This window comes from Eleutherodactylus coqui, chromosome 13 (assembly GCF_035609145.1).
Source record: "Eleutherodactylus coqui strain aEleCoq1 chromosome 13, aEleCoq1.hap1, whole genome shotgun sequence".
Taxonomy (NCBI): Eukaryota; Metazoa; Chordata; class Amphibia; order Anura; family Eleutherodactylidae; genus Eleutherodactylus; species Eleutherodactylus coqui.
Window position 1 is genome coordinate 32,279,124 of NC_089849.1, and position 22,818 is coordinate 32,301,941.

The 22,818-nt window shown below is 36.3% G+C and overlaps 1 protein-coding gene across 2 annotated transcripts in view; it reads right to left on the bottom strand.

Annotated features, from left to right (window-relative positions):
• SGCA (sarcoglycan alpha) overlaps positions 1-22,818 on the bottom strand; it is a 69,481-nt gene that overhangs the window by 8,864 nt on the left and 37,799 nt on the right. The window contains exons 1-5 of one of the 2 annotated variants that reach the window (XM_066586386.1): positions 22,460-22,528; positions 8,955-9,077; positions 7,091-7,233; positions 6,930-7,002; positions 4,658-4,856 (exon numbers count right to left, since the gene is read on the bottom strand). In XM_066586386.1, coding sequence (XP_066442483.1) covers positions 4,658-4,856; positions 6,930-7,002; positions 7,091-7,233; positions 8,955-9,077; positions 22,460-22,490 — 569 coding nt within the window. In that variant the 5' untranslated portion in view covers positions 22,491-22,528. Of the gene's footprint in view, positions 1-4,657; positions 4,857-6,929; positions 7,003-7,090; positions 7,234-8,954; positions 9,078-22,459; positions 22,529-22,818 lie in introns of those variants that run through there. The other variant, XM_066586387.1, reaches the window with a different exon arrangement.

A 22,818-nucleotide genomic window follows, 5' to 3' on the forward strand; every position in this document is an offset into this window, starting at 1 on the left:
ACATTTATTTTTAGGAATCAATGCTTGATTGGTGAGGGTCAGCGTAAGGTATTTTCTTATAAGGTGCAGTCCATAAATACAAGTAAGGGGACTGTTATGGAGACCATGGTGGGAGCAGTCTGAGCAATGTGCTGCTTCCCATTTTCCCAGACACTCTCAGAGTGTCTACCTGCAGTTGCCACTAGAGGGAGCTCCCTGCATACAGATCTATATACAGCACAACTCCTATTAAGTTCAGAGCTTTCTCTATGACTGGATTTCCAGTTAGCACCCCCTAGTGTTGGCAGTATGCAGATAGAATTATATTATTTATCAACTTAGAAAATTCCATGCAGCTATTATTATAACTGCGTTGGTAAAGCCGGTGCAAGCTAATCTGTCCACCTGAACAGCGCCCACATGGGTATTATCATCCTCTTCTCCCAGACTTTGGCCATGTTTTGCAGACAAGGCCAGCTCCAGTTTTACATGGGCTCTTGTGTGACAGAGTCATGGTGGAGCCCCCTAGTAATTTATAGGCTCTATTTTCCACTTTAGTGATTTATAGGCCGTTCTGCGCCCCTTAGTAATTTATAGGCCCTGCTGTGCCACCTTAATAGTTTATAGGCCCTGCTGTGCTTCCCTAGTAGTTTATGGGCCCTGCTGTGCCCCCTTAGTAATTTATAGGCTCCTCTGCAACCCTTTAGTAATTTATAGGTTTCGCTGTACCCTCTTAGTAATTTATTGTCCTTGCTGTGCCCTCTTAGTAATTTATAGGCCTTTCTGGGCCCCATTAGTAATTTATAGATCCAGCTGTGCCACCTAGTAATTTATAGACCCCTACTGTACCCCATTAGTAATACATAGGTTCCACTGTATACCCTTAGTAAATTATAGGCCTCACTGTGTCCCCTTGGTAAATTATAGACCGCACGTTGTCCCCTGAGTTATTTATATGCCTCATTTTGTCCTTTTAGTGATTTATACACCCTGCTGTGTCCTGTATCATTTATAGGTCCTATTTCACCACCGTTTGTAATGTATATGTCCCATTCTGCCATCTTAGTCATTTATAGGCCCTGCTGTGCCACTTAGTAATTCATAGGCCCAGTTCTGCCCCCATAGTAATTTATAGGCCCTGCTCTGTCCCCTTAGTTATTTATAGGCCCCATTGTGCCCCTCTGAGTTACTTATTGGTCCCATTGTGCCCCCTGCAAATTAATAGGGCCACAATGAACTCCACTAATAAAATAATAAACTCACCTCTATCACGCTCCGATGGCATCTTCCATTCTCTGTCTCGACCAGCCAGAATCATGCAGAATGATGCAAGTAGCGGAATGATATCATTGTGCCGCCAGAGTAGCAGAAAACGAACAAGAAGCACTCAGCTTCCTGCAGCGCCATTGTCGTAGTCCATTGTATCCGTGTCTTAAAGACACAAAAACAATTAGAGTTCAAAGTACAAGGACCGGATTGATTCCATCCTGGGTGGGCTCCCCCAGGCTCGGTGCCCCCTGGCAGCTGCCCAGGTTTGTCGAGTGCTGCCCAGTATGCTAACATATGAAGATGGGCTATTCTGGAGTTTGGGTGGTACCTCCTGTTTGGTGGATATTACTTGTCACCCAGCTTTGCCAGAAACAGAACTAAGAAACAAACATTTTAATTAGCAAATTCTAAATGCCCTTTGAAGACGGCGTTCCTGGCATCACCCGCCATGTAATTAAAAGCACGCTCTGTGGAGTAAAGGGAGAGCGGACTTATGTGAACAGCAGTGACACTAATGACGGTTAATGCAGCATGGGATTACTTTCTACAAGTGCGGACGAAGGGGACATTAATACCGCACAGATGTTGCTGCCGAACGGATTACATGGATGCGTCCGGATCCACAAGCCCCGGTGATGAGGAAGGACAGGCTCCAGGCTATGCGGGCGGCTTCAGATGACCGTATACGCAATTGTGCACGCTTCAGCGCAGTGAACAACTTTGATTTGCGCACGTATCGACAAATAGTATAGTATACAGGGCCAGTCATATGAGCGCGCAAAACCCCCCCGCCCTAATTTAAAAGGCTATTTAGCCTAATAAGGGCCAGATGTGTTCTCTGTTTCATAGAATTGCGCAGCATATTGTCTGCCGCGTGCAAATAAACATGCCCTGCCAGCGCAAAACGTACAGTAAAATACACTGATAGGTACTCAAAAAAGTCTTGTACATAGCGCAAAAAACGTGCGCTGAACTGTGTGCAAAGACGCACGTGCCGGTGTGAAGGGGGCTTAGTTTAGGATGCTTATCAGATGTGATGGGCTTCCTTTAAGGGCTAAAACACACGGGCGCGTGCTAATACACTGCCGCGACGGAGCGTATTAGCGCATGAACTGGCTTTATTTTATTATTGGACTAATTAAAATGGGAAGAGAGATCCGGCCGATCTTTCCCGCAAGTCGTATTAACGGACAAGAATCCTGATAGTAAAAACGAAACCACTAAAACCCATTGAGATCAGTGGTTTTGTTTCGTCCCGCTATACGGCCGTGATTATCACATTCGCCTGAAACTGCCCTCTAAGGGCGCCCACCCACTTGCGATTTTTTTTCCTGTGATGTTTTGCGTTTTTTTCTCAAGAGCAATTAGTATAGAATGTGTTCTTGTCCATCTGGGGTTTTTTTCCGTTTCGTGGGGTTTTTTCACATAGGAACTGTCAGTTGCATATGTGTCCTTATTTTTCTCTTCATAATTGTCAATGGAGGGCTGCAAAAAACGCGCAAAAAACGCAGCGAAAAACGCGCAAAAAGTGCGCGAAAATGCCGCGTTTTTCACGCGCGAAAATCGGCAACGCAAGTGGGTAGGCGCCCTAAGGGTGAAATTTGCAAAAGATCCAAAGTACACGGTTATCACAAGTCACCTTCCCAATACGAACCCCTCATGACTGCGCTTACTGACACTCAGATAAGGAAATTAGATATAAATGGAGGCAGAAACTCAAGAAGTTTCATATAGCAAAACCGTCCCCCATAAGACATCCTTGATGCCCACAGCAACCAATCACAGCGCAGCTTTCATCTCTCAAGCTGCTGAGGTTAAATGAACACTGAACAAAGTTTGGTGAGGATCCCCCCAGCGGGCGCAGAATTCGTAAGGAGCCGCACACAGCCGCCATCGGCGGCGGCTGCATCTATTGTGGGATACTACCACGCTCCGATTTAAAAGGCAGTTCAGCTCAATAAGGTCCAGATGTGTTCTTTCCTATCACAGAATTGACAAGCAGGATAAAAAGCGTGTTCCGTTTATTGTAGAGGCAGCAATACCAAATAGATTTTTTTTTATTCCTTCTTTTTGCAAAAAAGAGGTTTTCTTATTTTTTTTACTATTTTTATTTAGCTTTTTTTCTATGTTCCTGTAGTGGACTAGAACCTGCAATCCCTCAGATAATACACTGCAGTACAGAAGTACTGTACTGCAGTGTATTCGCTCTTATCTTTAGGGCTTAAACAGATGGGCGCATGCGCTAGTCCGCTCGTCCCTACGGAGTGTATTAGAGCATGAACTGTTTGGGTTTTTTTTACGATTGCGTGTGAGTTTGAAAGAAGAACTGAAAAGAGAAAAGTCCTATCTTTTCTTGCGCACAGTATTAACGCACGAGAGTCCAGATCGTGAAAACAAAACCATTGAAGTCAATGGTTTTGTTTCATCCCGTTTTGCGGGCGTGATTTTTACAGCTGAAGGGCTTATTCAGAGTTTCGTATATCGGTCGGGTTTTCACGCCTGTCCGATATACGCTGTCCCTCTCTGCAGGGGGGTGGAGGCAGGCCGAGCCGGGAGCAGTGCAATGAGCTCCTGCCTCCTCTCCGCCCCTCACCACTATTTGCAATTGGAGGGGCGTAGTGGGGGAGGCGGAACTTAGCTCCGCCCCATCCCATTGCAAACAAAGATGAGGGGAGGAGAGAGGGCGGGAGCTCAGTGCATTACTCCCGTCCCCCATCCCCCCCTTCCAGAGAGGGGCAGCATATATCGGACAGGCGTAAAAACCGGACCAATTTACGGAAGTCTGAATAAGCCCGAAAAGTAAGACAAAAACTCGCCCATGCGTTTAAGCCCTTACTGCAGTGTATTACTTCCAATATTTACAATCACAAGCCATGGCAGACTCAGACTCCAGTGTAAGGCTTCTGGCTGCCATAGCAATTGCAGGCTGGAGTCTCATTGAAAGCAATAGGAGCGGTGCCTGCAGTTACAAGCGTCGGCCACTACAGAGTGGACAGAGCAGCTGCTTACACTCCGACCCCTGTGTATAGCGCCACCGACAGCATGCACCTGCTCTGCTGATCGGCTGGGTTGGCCAATTAATGGTGGATGACCTATGCTGAGGATGGATCATCAATAGTATCTGTGCTGGAAGATCCCTTTAACTATGTAACATTACACTCTCGGGGATTTAGGAAGCTAAGATACGAGGAGATGTTTGTCAGATCTTCACGCTGAAGAACAGGGGTGAGCGGTCATTAGTTCTGCAGGATTAAAAGTGCCAATATGCATCTTGCTACTATTCTGCTGCGAAGGAAATCCAACTATGGTTGACCACTCTGACAAACAGCTCCTCATATCTCAGCTTCTTCCTGCCTGTACATGAGGCCATTAATATTGGGTTATGAAATCCGTTGCGCTGTATAAATACCCTTCCTTCAGTCCGGGCAGCGGCAGCGGCACTCTGCCACCTCTGTCCAGGGCCGAGGTGACATTAATGACAGACAGTCGCTGGGTGTTCCAGAGATCCTGCAGGGGGACCTGGAAGTTGTGGCGGGCCTCCGGCGGGAGCATCTCCTCCACATCCACATTGTCAATCAGAAATTCTGCTTCGTACTTCGGCGGTACGTCTGGAGGTGGGAAGTGTGGAGATAAGCAAAAGTATTAATAGAGGAGAAGTAAGAAACAGGTGGGTGGTGTGAGGTCAGCAGTAGGCATCACCCTGAATAGTGAAGATTAAGAACATATTAGCTCTTCCTAATTGCATTCAAACCCACTTCAATTTTTTGTCCATAGGGGGCAGTACTACAGCCTTAGTTACATGCAACCTGTTCACCAGACACCGACTCGGGGGCACTAGGCAGATGTAGACTGGGGGCTATCATGCCCCTTAGGGCCGCCCGGCCATTTAATCTTGTTCCTCCATGTAGCAGCATCATGTGCAGCTACATGAATCATCATCTTCCTGGTTCTGTCTTCTCCCGTCTGATGGTCCGAGGTGCTGCTATCAGTTCCTTTATGCCCCAGCAACACAGTCATTCAGTTCTGCTACTATATTTATGCTATGAGCTTGGTTCTGGGGCTGTATTTATCTTATGAGCTTGGTTCTTGTATTGTATCTACTGAGCTTGGCTGTGCTGTATTTATGTTATGAGCTTGGTTCTGGGGCTGTATTTATGTTATGAGCTTGGTTCTGTCACTTTATTTATGTTATGAGCTTGTTTCTGGTATTGTATAAATGTACTGAGCTTGGTTGTGGTGCTGTATTTATGTTATAAGCTTTGTTCTGGTATTAAATCTATGTACTGAAGTTGGTTTGTGCTGTATTTATGGTATGAGCTTGGTTCTGTCACTTTATGTCATGAGTTTGTTTCTGGTATTGTATCTATATACTGAGATTGGTTCTGGTGCTGTATTTATGTTATGAGCTTGGTTCTGTCCCTTTTTGTCATGAGTTTGTTTCTGGTATTGTATCTATATACTGAGATTGGTTTTGGTGCTGTATTTATGTTATGAGCTTGGTTCTGTCACTTTTTGTCATGAGTTTGTTTCTGGTATTGTATCTATATACTGAGATTGGTTCTGGTGCTGTATTTATATTATGAGCTTGGTTCTGTCAATTTACTTGTGTTATGAGCTTGATTCCGCTGTTTTGTATAAGTACTAAGCTTGGCTGTGGTGCTGTATTTATGTTATGGGCTTGGTTTTGGTGCTGTTTGTATGTTATGAGTTTGATTCAGGCATTGTATGTATGTACTAAGCTTGATTGCACAGTATTTATGTTATAAGCTTGGTTCTGATGCTGTATTTATGTCATGAGCTTAGATGCGATGTGTTTATGTTATGAGTTTATTTCTGATGCTGGATCTCTGTACTGAGCTTTGCTCTGGTACTGTACTTATTCACCGAGCTATGTTCTGCTGCGAGTATGCTGATATCTTGCTGCTTTCTTATGACGGCGGGTCGGAGGCACTAAAAAACATTCCACCTAAGACCAGAACTGCAGGTCACACTATATGTGTTACTCAGTAGAGGGCAACAATGAATATAGGTGGAAGCTCCTGATTGGTTGAAGAGAATACCCACAGCTCCAGTTTTGCTGGTGCCCAGCTGGCCTTTACTTCGGTTGCAGCAGTGATGATGCCCCAACAATAGGACAAATAACTACTAAAGCTAATCACCAACCAAAGTGATCCAGTGATTGGCTGCAACAATCATTCTCCCTGATGATGTCATTGCTTCAGCCGTAAATGAAGGATAGCAGAGGACCAGACATGGCACAGCAGGAGTGGCAGGGGGTGGATGCAGTGAGCATGTCTTCTTTTTACATATGGCTGAGCAAGTTTGAAGAAAATTTTAATCTCCGGACAACCCCTATAAAACCTGTACTTCATCCTAAGGCGTGATGGTAGTGAAGGTCAGTATTAAAAGGAAGGCATTACACCCGCAGCTCCCATTTATTTTAACATGGTCACACACTTATTTAAATAGGTGCTGTAATACCTAGTTTCTCCTGCGGGGTTGCTGTAGGACAAAGCTGTGACCTTAGAATTTCAACTGCCAGATTAACAATGACTAGCTTACCCCCAGTGGGTCCTCATCTAGAAAAGGAGTGGTTCAAATAAGACAAGCCTAAGGATGCTGCATATAGCAGCACAGATCTCTGCTTCCTATAGCATGATTATGACATCCGAGTCACTTACCTGTTGCAGAAAGAATGTTGAAAATGATCTTATCTCTAATGATTTCAAAGGTCTTCCGGTTGTACGCCGTTACCTGACGGACAATAATTGAGAAAGATATCAGGGAGTTTAGTAAATATGAAGGTGACTATGACTGTGACTCCACGGCATCATTTCTGTACCTCTACAACATGCCTCCCGGGCTTGGTAGGGGAGCCATACAAATACGCACTGTGCCAGGGAGAGCGCTGGGTATAACGTAACCATCTTGGCAGATCAGGAAACCCCATCAAATTAGCCCGGAAGGTAACGGGGTGAGGTTGAACTGTTAATGCAGAAGACAGGAGTAAGTTACTAACGCAGTCACATAGGGCCGTTATAGGGTAATTGTATCTGCCTACAGAATAGTATCAGTTGTCAATAACACTGCTTGCCTGCAGTTCCTTATACCCGTCATTGGACTATTTAGTGCATGTAATTTCTATTGTCGTTTTCTCGGACTCATTGCTGAAACCTGGATCACAGAACTCTACAGAATGCTGAGCAGTTCATAGAACACGCTTATGGACATGAGAAGACAACGTGTTAATCATACGATGTTCTCCTAAGGTGGATCTCCCGTCACCTGCACTGAAGATCTATTCTGTATACTATGGAGAAGGCTTCAGAGAAGAGCTCCCCCTATCTGCACTCATGGCACACTGTTACTATAGCAACAGATGTAGTCACTGTATCACAGCTTTCTGGCAACAAGCATCCACATGCACTTTTCTATTTGAACAGCAGATGGCACATATCCGATTTTGATGTTTCTGCATATAAACACCGAGGACCATACAGGACATCATGAGGCTTTTGATGGTTGTTTAGAAATTTAAGGAATTCTATTTAAACCCTCGTCCCAAATCCATATTCGTTATACAAATGTATTGGCATTAAATTAATTGACTGTGTATGATCTTCAGTTATATCCTGTATTGTTCTCCAGAGCTGCACTCACTATTCTGCTGGTGAAGTCACTCTGTATGTACATTACTTATCCTGTACTGATCCTGAGTTATATCCTGTGTTATACTCCAGAGCTGCACTCACTATTCTGCTGCTGGAGTCACTGTGTAGATATATTACTTATCCTGTACTGATCCTGAGTTACATCCTGTATTATACTGCAGAGCTGCACTCACTATTCTGCTGCTGGAGTCACTGTGTACGTACATTACTTATCCTGTACTGATCCTGAGTTACCTCCTGTATTATACCCCAGAGCTGCACTCACTATTCTGCTGCTGGAGTCACTGTGTAGATATATTACTTATCCTGTACTGATCCTGAGTTACATCTTGTATTATACTCCAGAGCTGCACTCACTATTCTGCTGGTGGGGTCACTGTGTACATACATTACTTATCCTGTACTGATCCTCAGTTACATCCTGTATTATACTGCAGAGCTGCACTCACTATTCTGCTGCTGGAGTCACTGTGTATGTACATTACTTATCCTGTGCTGCTCCTGAGTTACATCCTGTATTATACTGCAGAGCTGCACTCACTATTCTACTGGTGGAGTCACTGTGTATGTACATTACTTATCCTGTACTGATCCTGAGTTACATCCTGTATTATACCCCAGAGCTGCACTCACTATTCTGCTGGTGGAGTCACTGTGTACATACATTACTTATCCTGTACTACTCCTGAGTTACATCCTGTATTATACTGCAGAGCTGCACTCACTATTCTGCTGGAGTCACTGTGTATGTACATTACTTATCCTGTACTGATCCTGGGTTACATCCTATATTATACTTCAGAGCTGCACTCACTATTCTGCTGGTGGAGTCACTGTGTCCATACATTACTTATCCTGTACTGATCCTGAGTTATATCCTCAGTGATGATCGCTCCTGTGTGAAAGCAACCTAAGAGGGGGTCTTGGCTGGAAGCCCCCCTCTATTAAATCTGGATGCTCTTATAAGGTATTTGGAAATGGGTTTTGTAAAGCAGACATCCCCTTTAATAGTATAGGGACTAGTCTGTGACTCACCTGATTTATCCAGGAAGTTCTGCTGGTAATCATCAACGTCCAGCTTGTGTACAAATATCGTGCCGACCGATGGGTAGACATTCTGGTCACAGAGACAACCCAAAAGGGACAACCAGAGAGGTACTAAAGAGGGAAGGAGAGCGATGTTACAGCTTTATGCCTTACATTTTACCTGCAGTATATATGTTGTGGGTCATTGGTTTCAATCTAAGACCCTCACAGATGACACAGACCATTACCCATGATTGCTATCTTTTCTCCTTAGGCAGAGCACCTAAACAGTGAGTGAGGAGACTCAAAAGGCCATTCATGCTCTTCTGGGTAATATGCAAATAAGGGAGATGGCATAATACCTCCACAGTGCCACCTATTGGAAGGCAGCATTTGTTCAAGTCAAAGCTATACTCTTTATACAAGCCTTTGCAGTCACTGTTACAAGGCTTGTATGAAGAGTCTAACTTTGGCTTGAAGGAATGCTGCCTTCCAATAGGTGGCACTGTGGATGTATTATTTGCATATTACCCATGATATGACCCCCTATACATAGAGAACCAGGGACACCATCTGAGACCATGTGCAGACTAAGTATGGAATCCCCCGTAGCATCACTCCTTCTCTTTGTTGATTAAAGTGGTTGTCCTGGTGGAAACTTTCAATGGCCTATCCTCAGGAGAGGTAATCAATAGTAGATTGTAGATAATTATATCTGCACTCCAAGGAGGAATCCATGTGCGAATAAATAGCAATAAAACAGGTACTCACCTGGTGTGAGGAACCCATCTGAATGACAGGTCTCCACACTGATGGTCCAAGTTCGCCTTCAAGGATAATCACAGTCAATGTTCCCATTCACTTCAAAGGCAACTTGGCCTGCAATACCCAACATGGCCACTGCAGTGAGAATGGAACTGTCTTCTTCCTGCAGAAATCAGCTCAGTGGACAAGCGCACTGGTGTAGTAAAAAGCTGATCAGCAGAGGTCCAAGAGGGTGGATCCCTGCCAATCTACTATTAATTACGTGTTCTGAGGATAGGCCTTTGAAAGTCTACAACTGGAAAACCCCTTTAAATGTCACATAATATCTCAAAGAAAAAGACCTATGACAACTCTGACAGGATTAAAACTTCCATGGTTGAGATGAGAGGCTGTGAGTACAATTGTTGTGCAGGTGCTTCATCCATCACAGCTTTAAGCCACGTAAGACATCTTGGGGACAATTTGCGAAAAATGAAAATGTATGGCGAAATGAAATCAAGTAGACAAAAGGTTCTAGGGCCTGATGAGTGCAAAACTGAGATTTCTGCCCATGAAGAGAAAAGTTATGATCAGCATACTGTTCTGTAAGTGAATCTATCTGTCTATCTCATATCTATCTATCCATCTATCTATCTATCTATCTATCTCATATCTATTTATCTCATATCTATGCATCTATCTATCACATATCTATCTATCTCATATCTATCTATCTATCTATCTATCTCATATCTATTTATCTATCTATCTATCTCATATCTATCTATCTCATATCTATCTATCTATCTATCTCATATCTATCTATCTCATATCTATCTATATATCTATCTCATATCTATCTATATATATCTATCTATCTCATATCTATCTATCTATCTCATATCTATCTGTCTATCTCATATCTATCTATCTATCTATCTCATATCTATCTATCTCATATCTATTTATCTCATATCTATGTATCTATCTCATATCTATGTATCTATCTATCTCATATCTATCTATCTCATATCTATCTATCTCATATCTATCTATTTATCTCATATCTATCTCATATCTATCTATCTATCTATCTATCTATCTATCTATCTCATATCTATCTATCTCCTATCTATCTGTCTATCTCATATCTATCTATCTCATATCTATCTATCTATCTATCTCATATCTATCTATCTATCTCATATCTATTTATCTCATATCTATATATCTATCTCATATCTATGTATCTATCTATCTCATATCTATCTATCTCCTATCTATCTGTCTATCTCATATCTATCTATCTCATATCTATCTATCTATCTATCTCATATCTATCTATCTATCTATCTCATATCTATTTATCTCATATCTATATATCTATCTCATATCTATCTATCTATCTCATATCTATCTATCTATCTCATATCTATCTATATATCTATCTATCTATCTCATATCTATCTATCTATCTCCTATCTATCTCATATCTATCTGTCTATCTCATATCTATCTATCTATCTCATATCTATCTATCTATCCCATATATATTCATCTCATATATATGTATCTATCTCATATCTATGTATCTATCTATCTCATATCTATCTATCTCATATCTATCTATCTCAAATCTATGTATCTATCTATCTATCTCATATCTATCTATCTCATATCTATCTATCTATCTATCTATCTCATATCTATCTATCTATCTCATATCTATCTATCTATCTATCTATTTCATATCTATTTATCTCATATCTATGTATCTACCTATCTCATATCTATGTATCTATCTATCTCATATCTATCTATCTTATATCTATCTATCTATCTCATATCTATCTATCTCCTATCTATCTATCTCCTATCTCATATCTATCTGTCTATCTCATATCTATCTATCTATCTCATATCTATCTATCTCATATCTATCTATCTATCTCATATATCTATCTATCTCATATCTATCTATTATCTCATATCTATCTCATATCTATCTATCTACTATCTATCTACTATCTATCTATCTCCTATCTATCTCATATCTATCTGCCTATCTCATATCTATCTATCTCATATCTACCTATCTATCTCATATCTATCTGCCTATCTCATATCTATCTCATATCTATCTGTCTATCTCATATCTATGTATCTATCTATCTCATATCTATGTATCTATCTATCTCATATCTATCTATCTTATATCTATCTATCTCATATCTATCTATCTCATATCTATTTATCTCATATCTATGTATCTATCTATCTCATATCTATTTATCTCATATCTATGTATCTATCTATCTCATATCTATGTATCTATCTATCTCATATCTATCTATCTATCTCATATCTATTTATCTATCTATCTATCTCATATCTATCTATCTATCTCATATCTATTTATCTCATATCTATATATCTATCTCATATCTATCTATCTCATATCTATCTATCTCATATCTATCTTATATCTATCTATCTCATATCTATCTATATATCTATCTATCTATCTCATATCTATCTATCTATCTCCTATCTATCTCATATCTATCTGTCTATCTCATATCTATCTATCTATCTCATATCTATCTATCTATCTATCCCATATATATTTATCTCATATATATATGTATCTATCTCATATCTATGTATCTATCTATCTCATATCTATCTATCTCATATCTATTTATCTCATATCTATGTATCTACCTATCTCATATCTATGTATCTATCTATCTCATATCTATCTATCTTATATCCATCTATCTATCTCATATCTATCTATCTCCTATCTATCTATCTCCTATCTCATATCTATCTGTCTATCTCATATCTATCTGTCTATCTCATATCTATCTATCTATCTATCTCATATCTATGTCATATCTATCTATCTATCTCATATATCTATCTATCTCATATCTATCTATCTATCTCATATCTATCTATCTCATATCTATCTATCTATCTATCTCATATCTATTTATCTCATATCTATGTATCTACCTATCTCATATCTATGTATCTATCTATCTCATATCTATCTATCTTATATCCATCTATCTATCTCATATCTATCTATCTCCTATCTATCTATCTCCTATCTCATATCTATCTGTCTATCTCATATCTATCTATCTATCTCATATCTATCTATCTCATATCTATCTATCTATCTCATATATCTATCTATCTCATATCTATCTATTATCTCATATCTATCTATCTGCTATCTATCTACTATCTATCTATCTCCTATCTATCTCATATCTATCTGCCTATCTCATATCTATCTATCTCATATCTATCTATCTATCTCATATCTATCTGCCTATCTCATATCTATCTCATATCCATCTGTCTATCTCATATCTATCTGTCTATCTCATATCTATGTATCTATCTATCTCATATCTATGTATCTATCTATCTCATATCTATGTATCTATCTATCTCATATCTATCTATCTTATATCTATCTATCTCATATCTATCTATCTATCTCATATCTATCTATCTCATATCTATTTATCTCATATCTATGTATCTATCTATCTCATATCTATTTATCTCATATCTATGTATCTATCTATCTCATATCTATGTATCTATCTATCTCATATCTATCTATCTATCTCATATCTATTTATCTATCTATCTATCTATCTATCTATCTATCTATCTATCTCATATCTATCTATCTATCTCATATCTATCTATCTATCTCCTATCTATCTATCTCCTATCTATCTCATATCTATCTGTATATCTCCTATCTATCTATCTATCTATCTCATATCTATCTGTCTATCTCATATCTATCTATCTCATATCTATCTATCTCATATCTATCTATCTATCTCATATCTATGTATCTATCTATCTCATATCTATCTATCTATCTATCTATCTATATCTCATATCTATCTATCTTATATCTATCTATCTTATATCTATCTATCTATCTATCTCATATCTATCTATCTATCTATCTATATCTCATATCTATCTATCTTATATCTATCTATCTTATATCTCCTATCTATCTATCTATCTCATATCTATTTATCTATCTATCTATCTATCTCATATCTATTTATCTATCTCATATCTATCTATCTATCTATCTCCTATCTATCTATCTCCTATCTATCTCATATCTATCTGTATATCTCCTATCTATCTATCTATCTATCTCATATCTATCTGTCTATCTCATATCTATCTATCTCATATCTATCTATCTATCTCATATCTATGTATCTATCTATCTCATATCTATCTATCTATCTATCTATATCTCATATCTATCTATCTATCTTATATCTATCTATCTTATATCTATCTATCTATCTATCTCCTATCTATCTATCTCATATCTATCTGTATATCTCCTATCTATCTATCTATCTCATATCTATCTGTCTATCTCATATCTATCTATCTCATATCTTTCTATCTCATATTTATCTATCTATCTCATATCTATCTATCTCATATCTATCTATCTCATATCTATCTATCTATCTATCTCATATCTATCTATATCATATCTATCTATATATCTATCTATCTCATATCTATCTATCTCATATCTATCTATCTATCTCATATCTATCTATCTATCTATCCCATATATATTTATCTCATATATATATGTATCTATCTCATATCTATGTATCTATCTATCTCATATCTATGTATCTATCTCATATCTATCTATCTCATATCTATCTATCTCAAATCTATGTATCTATCTATCTATCTCATATCTATCTATCTCATATCTATCTATCTATCTATCTATCTCATATCTATCTATCTATCTCATATCTATCTATCTATCTATCTCATATCTATTTATCTCATATCTATGTATCTACCTATCTCATATCTATGTATCTATCTATCTCATATCTATCTATCTTATATCTATCTATCTATCTCATATCTATCTATCTCCTATCTATCTATCTCCTATCTCATATCTATCTGTCTATCTCATATCTATCTATCTATCTCATATCTATCTATCTCATATCTATCTATCTCATATATCTATCTATCTCATATCTATCTATTATCTCATATCTATCTCATATCTATCTATCTACTATCTATCTACTATCTATCTCCTATCTATCTCATATCTATCTGCCTATCTCATATCTATCTATCTCATATCTATCTATCTATCTCATATCTATCTGCCTATCTCATATCTATCTCATATCTATCTGTCTATCTCATATCTATCTGTCTATCTCATATCTATGTATCTATCTATCTCATATCTATGTATCTATCTATCTCATATCTATCTATCTTATATCTATCTATCTCATATCTATCTATCTATCTCATATCTATTTATCTCATATCTATGTATCTATCTATCTCATATCTATTTATCTCATATCTATGTATCTATCTATCTCATATCTATGTATCTATCTATCTCATATCTATCTATCTATCTCATATCTATTTATCTATCTATCTATCTCATATCTATCTATCTATCTATCTCATATCTATCTATCTATCTCATATCTATTTATCTCATATCTATATATCTATCTCATATCTATGTATCTATCTATCTCATATCTATCTTATATCTATCTATCTCATATCTATCTATATATCTATCTATCTATCTCATATCTATCTATCTATCTCCTATCTATCTCATATCTATCTGTCTATCTCATATCTATCTATCTATCTCATATCTATCTATCTATCTATCTATCCCATATATATTTATCTCATATATATATGTATCTATCTCATATTTATGTATCTATCTATCTCATATCTATCTATCTCATATCTATCTATCTCATATCTATGTATCTATCTATCTATCTCATATCTATCTATCTCATATCTATCTATCTATCTATCTCATATCTATCTATCTATCTCATATCTATCTATCTATCTCATATCTATCTATCTATCTCATATCTATTTATCTCATATCTATGTATCTACCTATCTCATATCTATGTATCTATCTATCTCATATCTATCTATCTTATATCCATCTATCTATCTCATATCTATCTATCTCATATCTATCTATCTCCTATCTCATATCTATCTGTCTATCTCATATCTATCTATCTATCTATCTCATATCTATCTATCTCATATCTATCTATCTATCTCATATATCTATCTATCTCATATCTATCTATCTATCTCATATCTATCTATCTATCTCATATCTATCTATCTATCTATCTCATATCTATTTATCTCATATCTATGTATCTACCTATCTCATATCTATGTATCTATCTATCTCATATCTATCTATCTTATATCCATCTATCTATCTCATATCTATCTATCTCCTATCTATCTATCTCCTATCTCATATCTATCTGTCTATCTCATATCTATCTATCTATCTCATATCTATCTATCTCATATCTATCTATCTATCTCATATATCTATCTATCTCATATCTATCTATTATCTCATATCTATCTCATATCTATCTATCTACTATCTATCTACTATCTATCTATCTCCTATCTATCTCATATCTATCTGCCTATCTCATATCTATCTATCTCATATCTATCTATCTATCTCATATCTATCTGCCTATCTCATATCTATCTCATATCTATCTGTCTATCTCATATCTATCTGTCTATCTCATATCTATGTATCTATCTATCTCATATCTATGTATCTATCTATCTCATATCTATGTATCTATCTATCTCATATCTATCTATCTTATATCTATCTATCTCATATCTATCTATCTATCTCATATCTATCTATCTCATATCTATTTATCTCATATCTATGTATCTATCTATCTCATATCTATGTATCTCATATCTATGTATCTATCTATCTCATATCTATCTTATATCTATCTATCTCATATCTATATATCTATCTATCTATCTCATATCTATCTATCTATCTCCTATCTATCTCATATCTATCTGTCTATCTCATATCTATCTATCTATCTCATATCTATCTATCTATCTATCCCATATATATTTATCTCATATATATATGTATCTATCTCATATCTATGTATCTATCTATCTCATATCTATCTATCTCATATCTATGTATCTATCTATCTATCTCATATCTATCTATCTCATATCTATCTATCTATCTATCTCATATCTATCTATCTATCTCATATCTATCTATCTATCTCATATCTATTTATCTCATATCTATGTATCTACCTATCTCATATCTATGTATCTATCTATCTCATATCTATCTATCTTATATCCATCTATCTATCTCATATCTATCTATCTCCTATCTATCTATCTCCTATCTCATATCTATCTGTCTATCTCATATCTATCTATCTATCTATCTCATATCTATCTATCTATCTCATATATCTATCTATCTCATATCTATCTATTATCTCATATCTATCTCATATCTATCTATCTACTATCTATCTACTATCTATCTATCTCCTATCTATCTCATATCTATCTGCCTATCTCATATCTATCTATCTCATATCTATCTATCTATCTCATATCTATCTGCCTATCTCATATCTATCTCATATCTATCTGTCTATCTCATATCTATGTATCTATCTATCTCATATCTATGTATCTATCTATCTCATATCTATGTATCTATCTATCTCATATCTATCTATCTTATATCTATCTATCTCATATCTATCTATCTATCTCATATCTATCTATCTCATATCTATTTATCTCATATCTATGTATCTATCTATCTCATATCTATTTATCTCATATCTATGTATCTATCTATCTCATATCTATGTATCTATCTATCTCATATCTATCTATCTATCTCATATCTATTTATCTATCTATCTCATATCTATCTATCTATCTCATATCTATCTATCTATCTATCTATCTCCTATCTATCTATCTCCTATCTATCTCCTATCTATCTGTATATCTCCTATCTATCTATCTATCTCATATCTATCTGTCTATCTCATATCTATCTATCTCATATCTATCTATCTATCTCATATCTATCTATCTATCTATCTCATATCTATCTATCTATCTATATCTCATATCTATCTATCTTATATCTATCTCTTATATCTATCTATCTATCTATCTCCTATCTATCTATCTCATATCTATCTGTATATCTCCTATCTATCTATCTATCTCATATCTATTTATCTATCTATCTCATATCTATCTATCTATCTATCTCCTATCTATCTATCTCCTATCTATCTCATATCTATCTGTATATCTCCTATCTATCTATCTATCTCATATCTATCTGTCTATCTCATATCTATCTATCTCATATCTATCTATCTATCTCATATCTATGTATCTATCTATCTCATATCTATCTATCTATCTATCTATCTATCTATCTATCTATCTATCTATATCTCATATCTATCTATCTATCTTATATCTATCTATCTTATATCTATCTATCTATCTATCTATCTATCTCATATCTATCTGTATATCTCCTATCTATCTATCTATCTATCTATCTATCTATCTATCTCATATCTATCTGTCTATCTCATATCTATCTATCTCATATCTTTCTATCTCATATTTATCTATCTATCTCATATCTATCTATCTCATATCTATCTATCTCATATCTATCTATATCATATCTATCTATATATCTATCTATCTCATATCTATCTATCTCATATCTATCTATCTATCTCATATCTATCCATCTATCTCATATCTATCTATCTCATATCTGTCTGTCTATCTCATATCTATCTATCTATCTCATATCTATCTATCTACTATCTATCTCATATCTATCTGTCTATCTCATATCTATCTATCTATATGTCTCATATCTGTCTATCTCATATCTATCTATCTATCTCATATCTATCTATCTATCTATCTATCTATCTATCTATCTCATATCTATCTGTCTATCTCATATCTATCTATCTCATATCTATTTATATATCTATCTATCTATCTCATATCTATCTATCTCAATTCTATCTGTCTATCTCATATCTATCTATCTCATATCTATCTGTCTATCTCATATCTATCTATCTATATCATATCTATTTATCTCATATCTATCTATCTCATATCTATCTATCTGTCTATCTCATATCTATCTATCTATATGTCTCATATCTGTCTATCTCATATCTATCTGTCTATCTCATATCTATCTATCTATCTCATATCTATCTATCTATCTCATATCTGTCTATCTCATATCTGTCTATCTCATATCTATCTATCTATCTATCTATCTATCTATCTCCTATCTATCTATCTATCTATCTATCTATCTCATATCTATCTATCTCATATCTATCTATCTGTCTATCTATCTATCTCATATCTATCTATCTATCTCATATCTATCTGTCTATCTCATATCTATCTATCTATCTATCTATCTATCTATCTATCTATCCAGGGGTCAGCTGCTCGGAATTCCTGCCATTCAACTGATCCCCATGCCCGCTATCATTGTGGACATAGTCAAAAGCTGACAGCTCCCTCTGGTAATGGAGCGACCAGGGTTGGTATTGCAGGCGCAGCTTCCTTTGAATTTAATGGAAACTGCACCTGCATTACCATACCAGGTTGCTGAACTACGGACAAAGCTGACAGTTTCCGTCTCTATCCGAAATGATAACTAGCTCAAGATCAGCTGATCCTTGAGGGATCTCCAATGAAGGACCCCTCCGATCAACTATCAATAACCTATCCTGAGGATAGGTCATCAACAGGAGGGTCCTGGAAAAACCCCGTTAAATACTTCATTAAGGGCTCTTTCATACGAGCATTGGCGTTTTTACGTTCGCTCGCCGGCAATATAAAAATGCGTGAACCGGCGCACAAATCTAAGGTTTGTGCGGCCATTCAGATGGCCTGGGTCCGGCGCATATACGCAGAGCCTGCAATGCCAGGACTATCTTTCCTGCCCGGCGTAAAAGCGCCCGGTACTATATTGGCCAGTAAGGCGCTTTTACACCATGGGAATACCCACATCTGAACTGATGCATTGGAATCCAATGCATCAGATGGTAGCATATATCGGCCGGCCATGAAAGTGGTGGCCAATATATGCTCGTGTGAAAGAGCCCTAAGGTAGTAATCCAGAAAGGCGGCCACTTTGGCCTCTGGCAGTTGCAAAGAATGGAGAATGACTGCAGAGGTGGCCGTGTGTTCACTTTCTACTGGACTCATGGAAACAGTCGAGCATGAGGCGGGAGGGGACCCCTGTTCTGGAGATAGATGAGGGTCCCAGAGGTGAGACACACATATATCAAATAATCATGTCTAAGGGCCCATTCACACAGCTGTATTTTATTCTGTACATGTGCTGTCCTTATTTTTCTGCAGTGACATTGGTCCGATTTCCATAGAATGAAATTGCATATACCGGTGTGAAGGAGTCCTAAGAGAATATGTTGCACCACTGAGATAGATAGATATGAGATAGATAGATAGATAGATAGATAGATAGATAGATAGATAGATAGATAGATAGATATGAGATAGATAGATATGAGATAGATAGATAGATAGATAGATAATATGAGATAGATAAAAAGATATGAGATAGATAAATATGTGATAAATAGATAGATAGATAGATAGATAGATAGATAGATTGATATGAGATAGATAGATAGAAGACAGATAGATAGATATGAGATAGATAGATAGATATGAGATAGATAGATAGATATGAGAGATAGATAGATAGATAAATAGATAGATAGATATGAGAGATAGATAGATAGATATGAGATAGATGGATAGATAGATATGAGATGTAGATAGATAGATATGAGATAGATAGATAGGAGAGAGATAGATAGATATGAGATAGAGAGATAGATAGATATGAGATGTAGATAGATAGATAATATGAGATAGATAAAAAGATATGAGATAGATAGATAAATATGTGATAAATAGACAGATAGATAGATAGATTGATATGAGATAGATAGATAGAAGACAGATAGATAGATATGAGATAGATAGATAGATAGATATGAGATAGATAGATATGAGAGATAGATAGATAAATAGATAGATATGAGAGATAGATAGATATATAGATAGATATGAGATAGATGGATAGATAGATAGATAGATAGATAGATAGATAGATATGAGATGTAGATAGATAGATATGAGATAGATAGATAGATAGATAGATAGATATGAGATAGATAGATAGGAGAGAGATAGATAGATATGAGATAGAGAGATAGATAGATATGAGATGTAGATAGATAGATAATATGAGATAGATAAAAAGATATGAGATAGATAGATAAATATGTGATAAATAGACAGATAGATAGATAGATTGATATGAGATAGATAGATAGAAGACAGATAGATAGATATGAGATAGATAGATAGATAGATATGAGATAGATAGATATGAGAGATAGATAGATAAATAGATAGATATGAGAGATAGATAGATATATAGATAGATATGAGATAGATGGATAGATAGATAGATAGATAGATAGATAGATAGATAGATAGATAGATAGATAGATAGATAGATAGATAGATAGATAGATAGATATGAGATGTAGATAGATAGATATGAGATAGATAGATAGGTATGAGAGATAGATAGATAAATAGATAGATATGAGAGATAGATAGATATATAGATAGATAGATATGAGATAGATGGATAGATAGATAGATAGATAGATATGAGATGTAGATAGATAGATATGAGATAGATAGATAGATAGATAGATAGATAGATAGATAGATAGATATGAGATAGATGGATAGATAGATAAATAGATAGATATGAGAGATAGATAGATATATAGATAGATATGAGATAGATGGATAGATAGATATGAGATAGATAGATAGATGTGAGATAGATATATATGAGATAGATAGATAGATAGATAGATAGATAGATAGATAGATAGATAGATAGATAGATATGAGATATAGATAGATATGAGATAGATAGATAGATATATTTGAGATGTAGATAGATAGATAGATATGTATTAGAAATGAGAGATAGATATGTGATAGATAGAAATGAGAGATAGATGAATATGAGATAGATGGATATGTGATAGATAGAAATGAAAGATAGATAGGTAGATAGATAGACAGATAGATAGATAGATATGAGATAGATATATTTAGATATGTAAGTGAACCCTCATAGATAAATGTGCTTATTAATGTAATCTCTATGAGCATTAGTGCGATGGCCTGCACACCAGTACCCACCATGTACGCTGATACTGTATATTGCATCTTGCACCATTGGTGTTTTGCACTTTCTGGTTAATATAGGCATGATTTGTCACTCAGTGAAGTGAACACATTGATAATGAACCGAGTCCATAAATAAGCTCTTTAGGACACTTATAAATACACTCTGATTCGCCCACACATGCCTCAACGTGTTTATATCCCACAGATATATATAGAGAGTGGAGCTGTCACATCTGAGACGGAGGGTTAACACCGGAAAAAAGGAAGGAATTAGGAAATAAACATCAGACAAGGGGATAGACTGAGCGAGGGGATGATGGGTAGAGTAGGCGTTAAAGGGCAAAAATAGTTTGGAAACAATCCAAATACGGTGACGGAAAAAATCTGAGCAAATGTAAAACTAAGCAGAAAACAGAGAGGACACGAAAGAAAGTACAACACGCCACACACAGAACACACGGAGTAGGACATGCCTGTCAGACGAGCCACTCTCCAAGATGCCATAGCTGCTATGACAGTGGAGGAGGACGGGCAGTAGAAGACTGACAATGCCAGCTGGAAGGGGAGGAGAGACAGAAGTAGTGGTGACACATGGACAGTGGCATGCCTGGGTCTCACCGCAACATCCACAAGACATTCTACTAAGAACATGTCTACATAGGACAAAAAGTGAAAAAAAATCTACAAAAGCCAAGGTAACTCAACTGTACACACTATAGTGACAGGCTGTATGCACAGAAAATTCCCTTTTCTTAAAAGGTGCCCTCAAAAGTAAGATGATCACAGCTTGTCTGGCTGCTGAATCCCAATGATTAGCTGTAATCTACTGGGC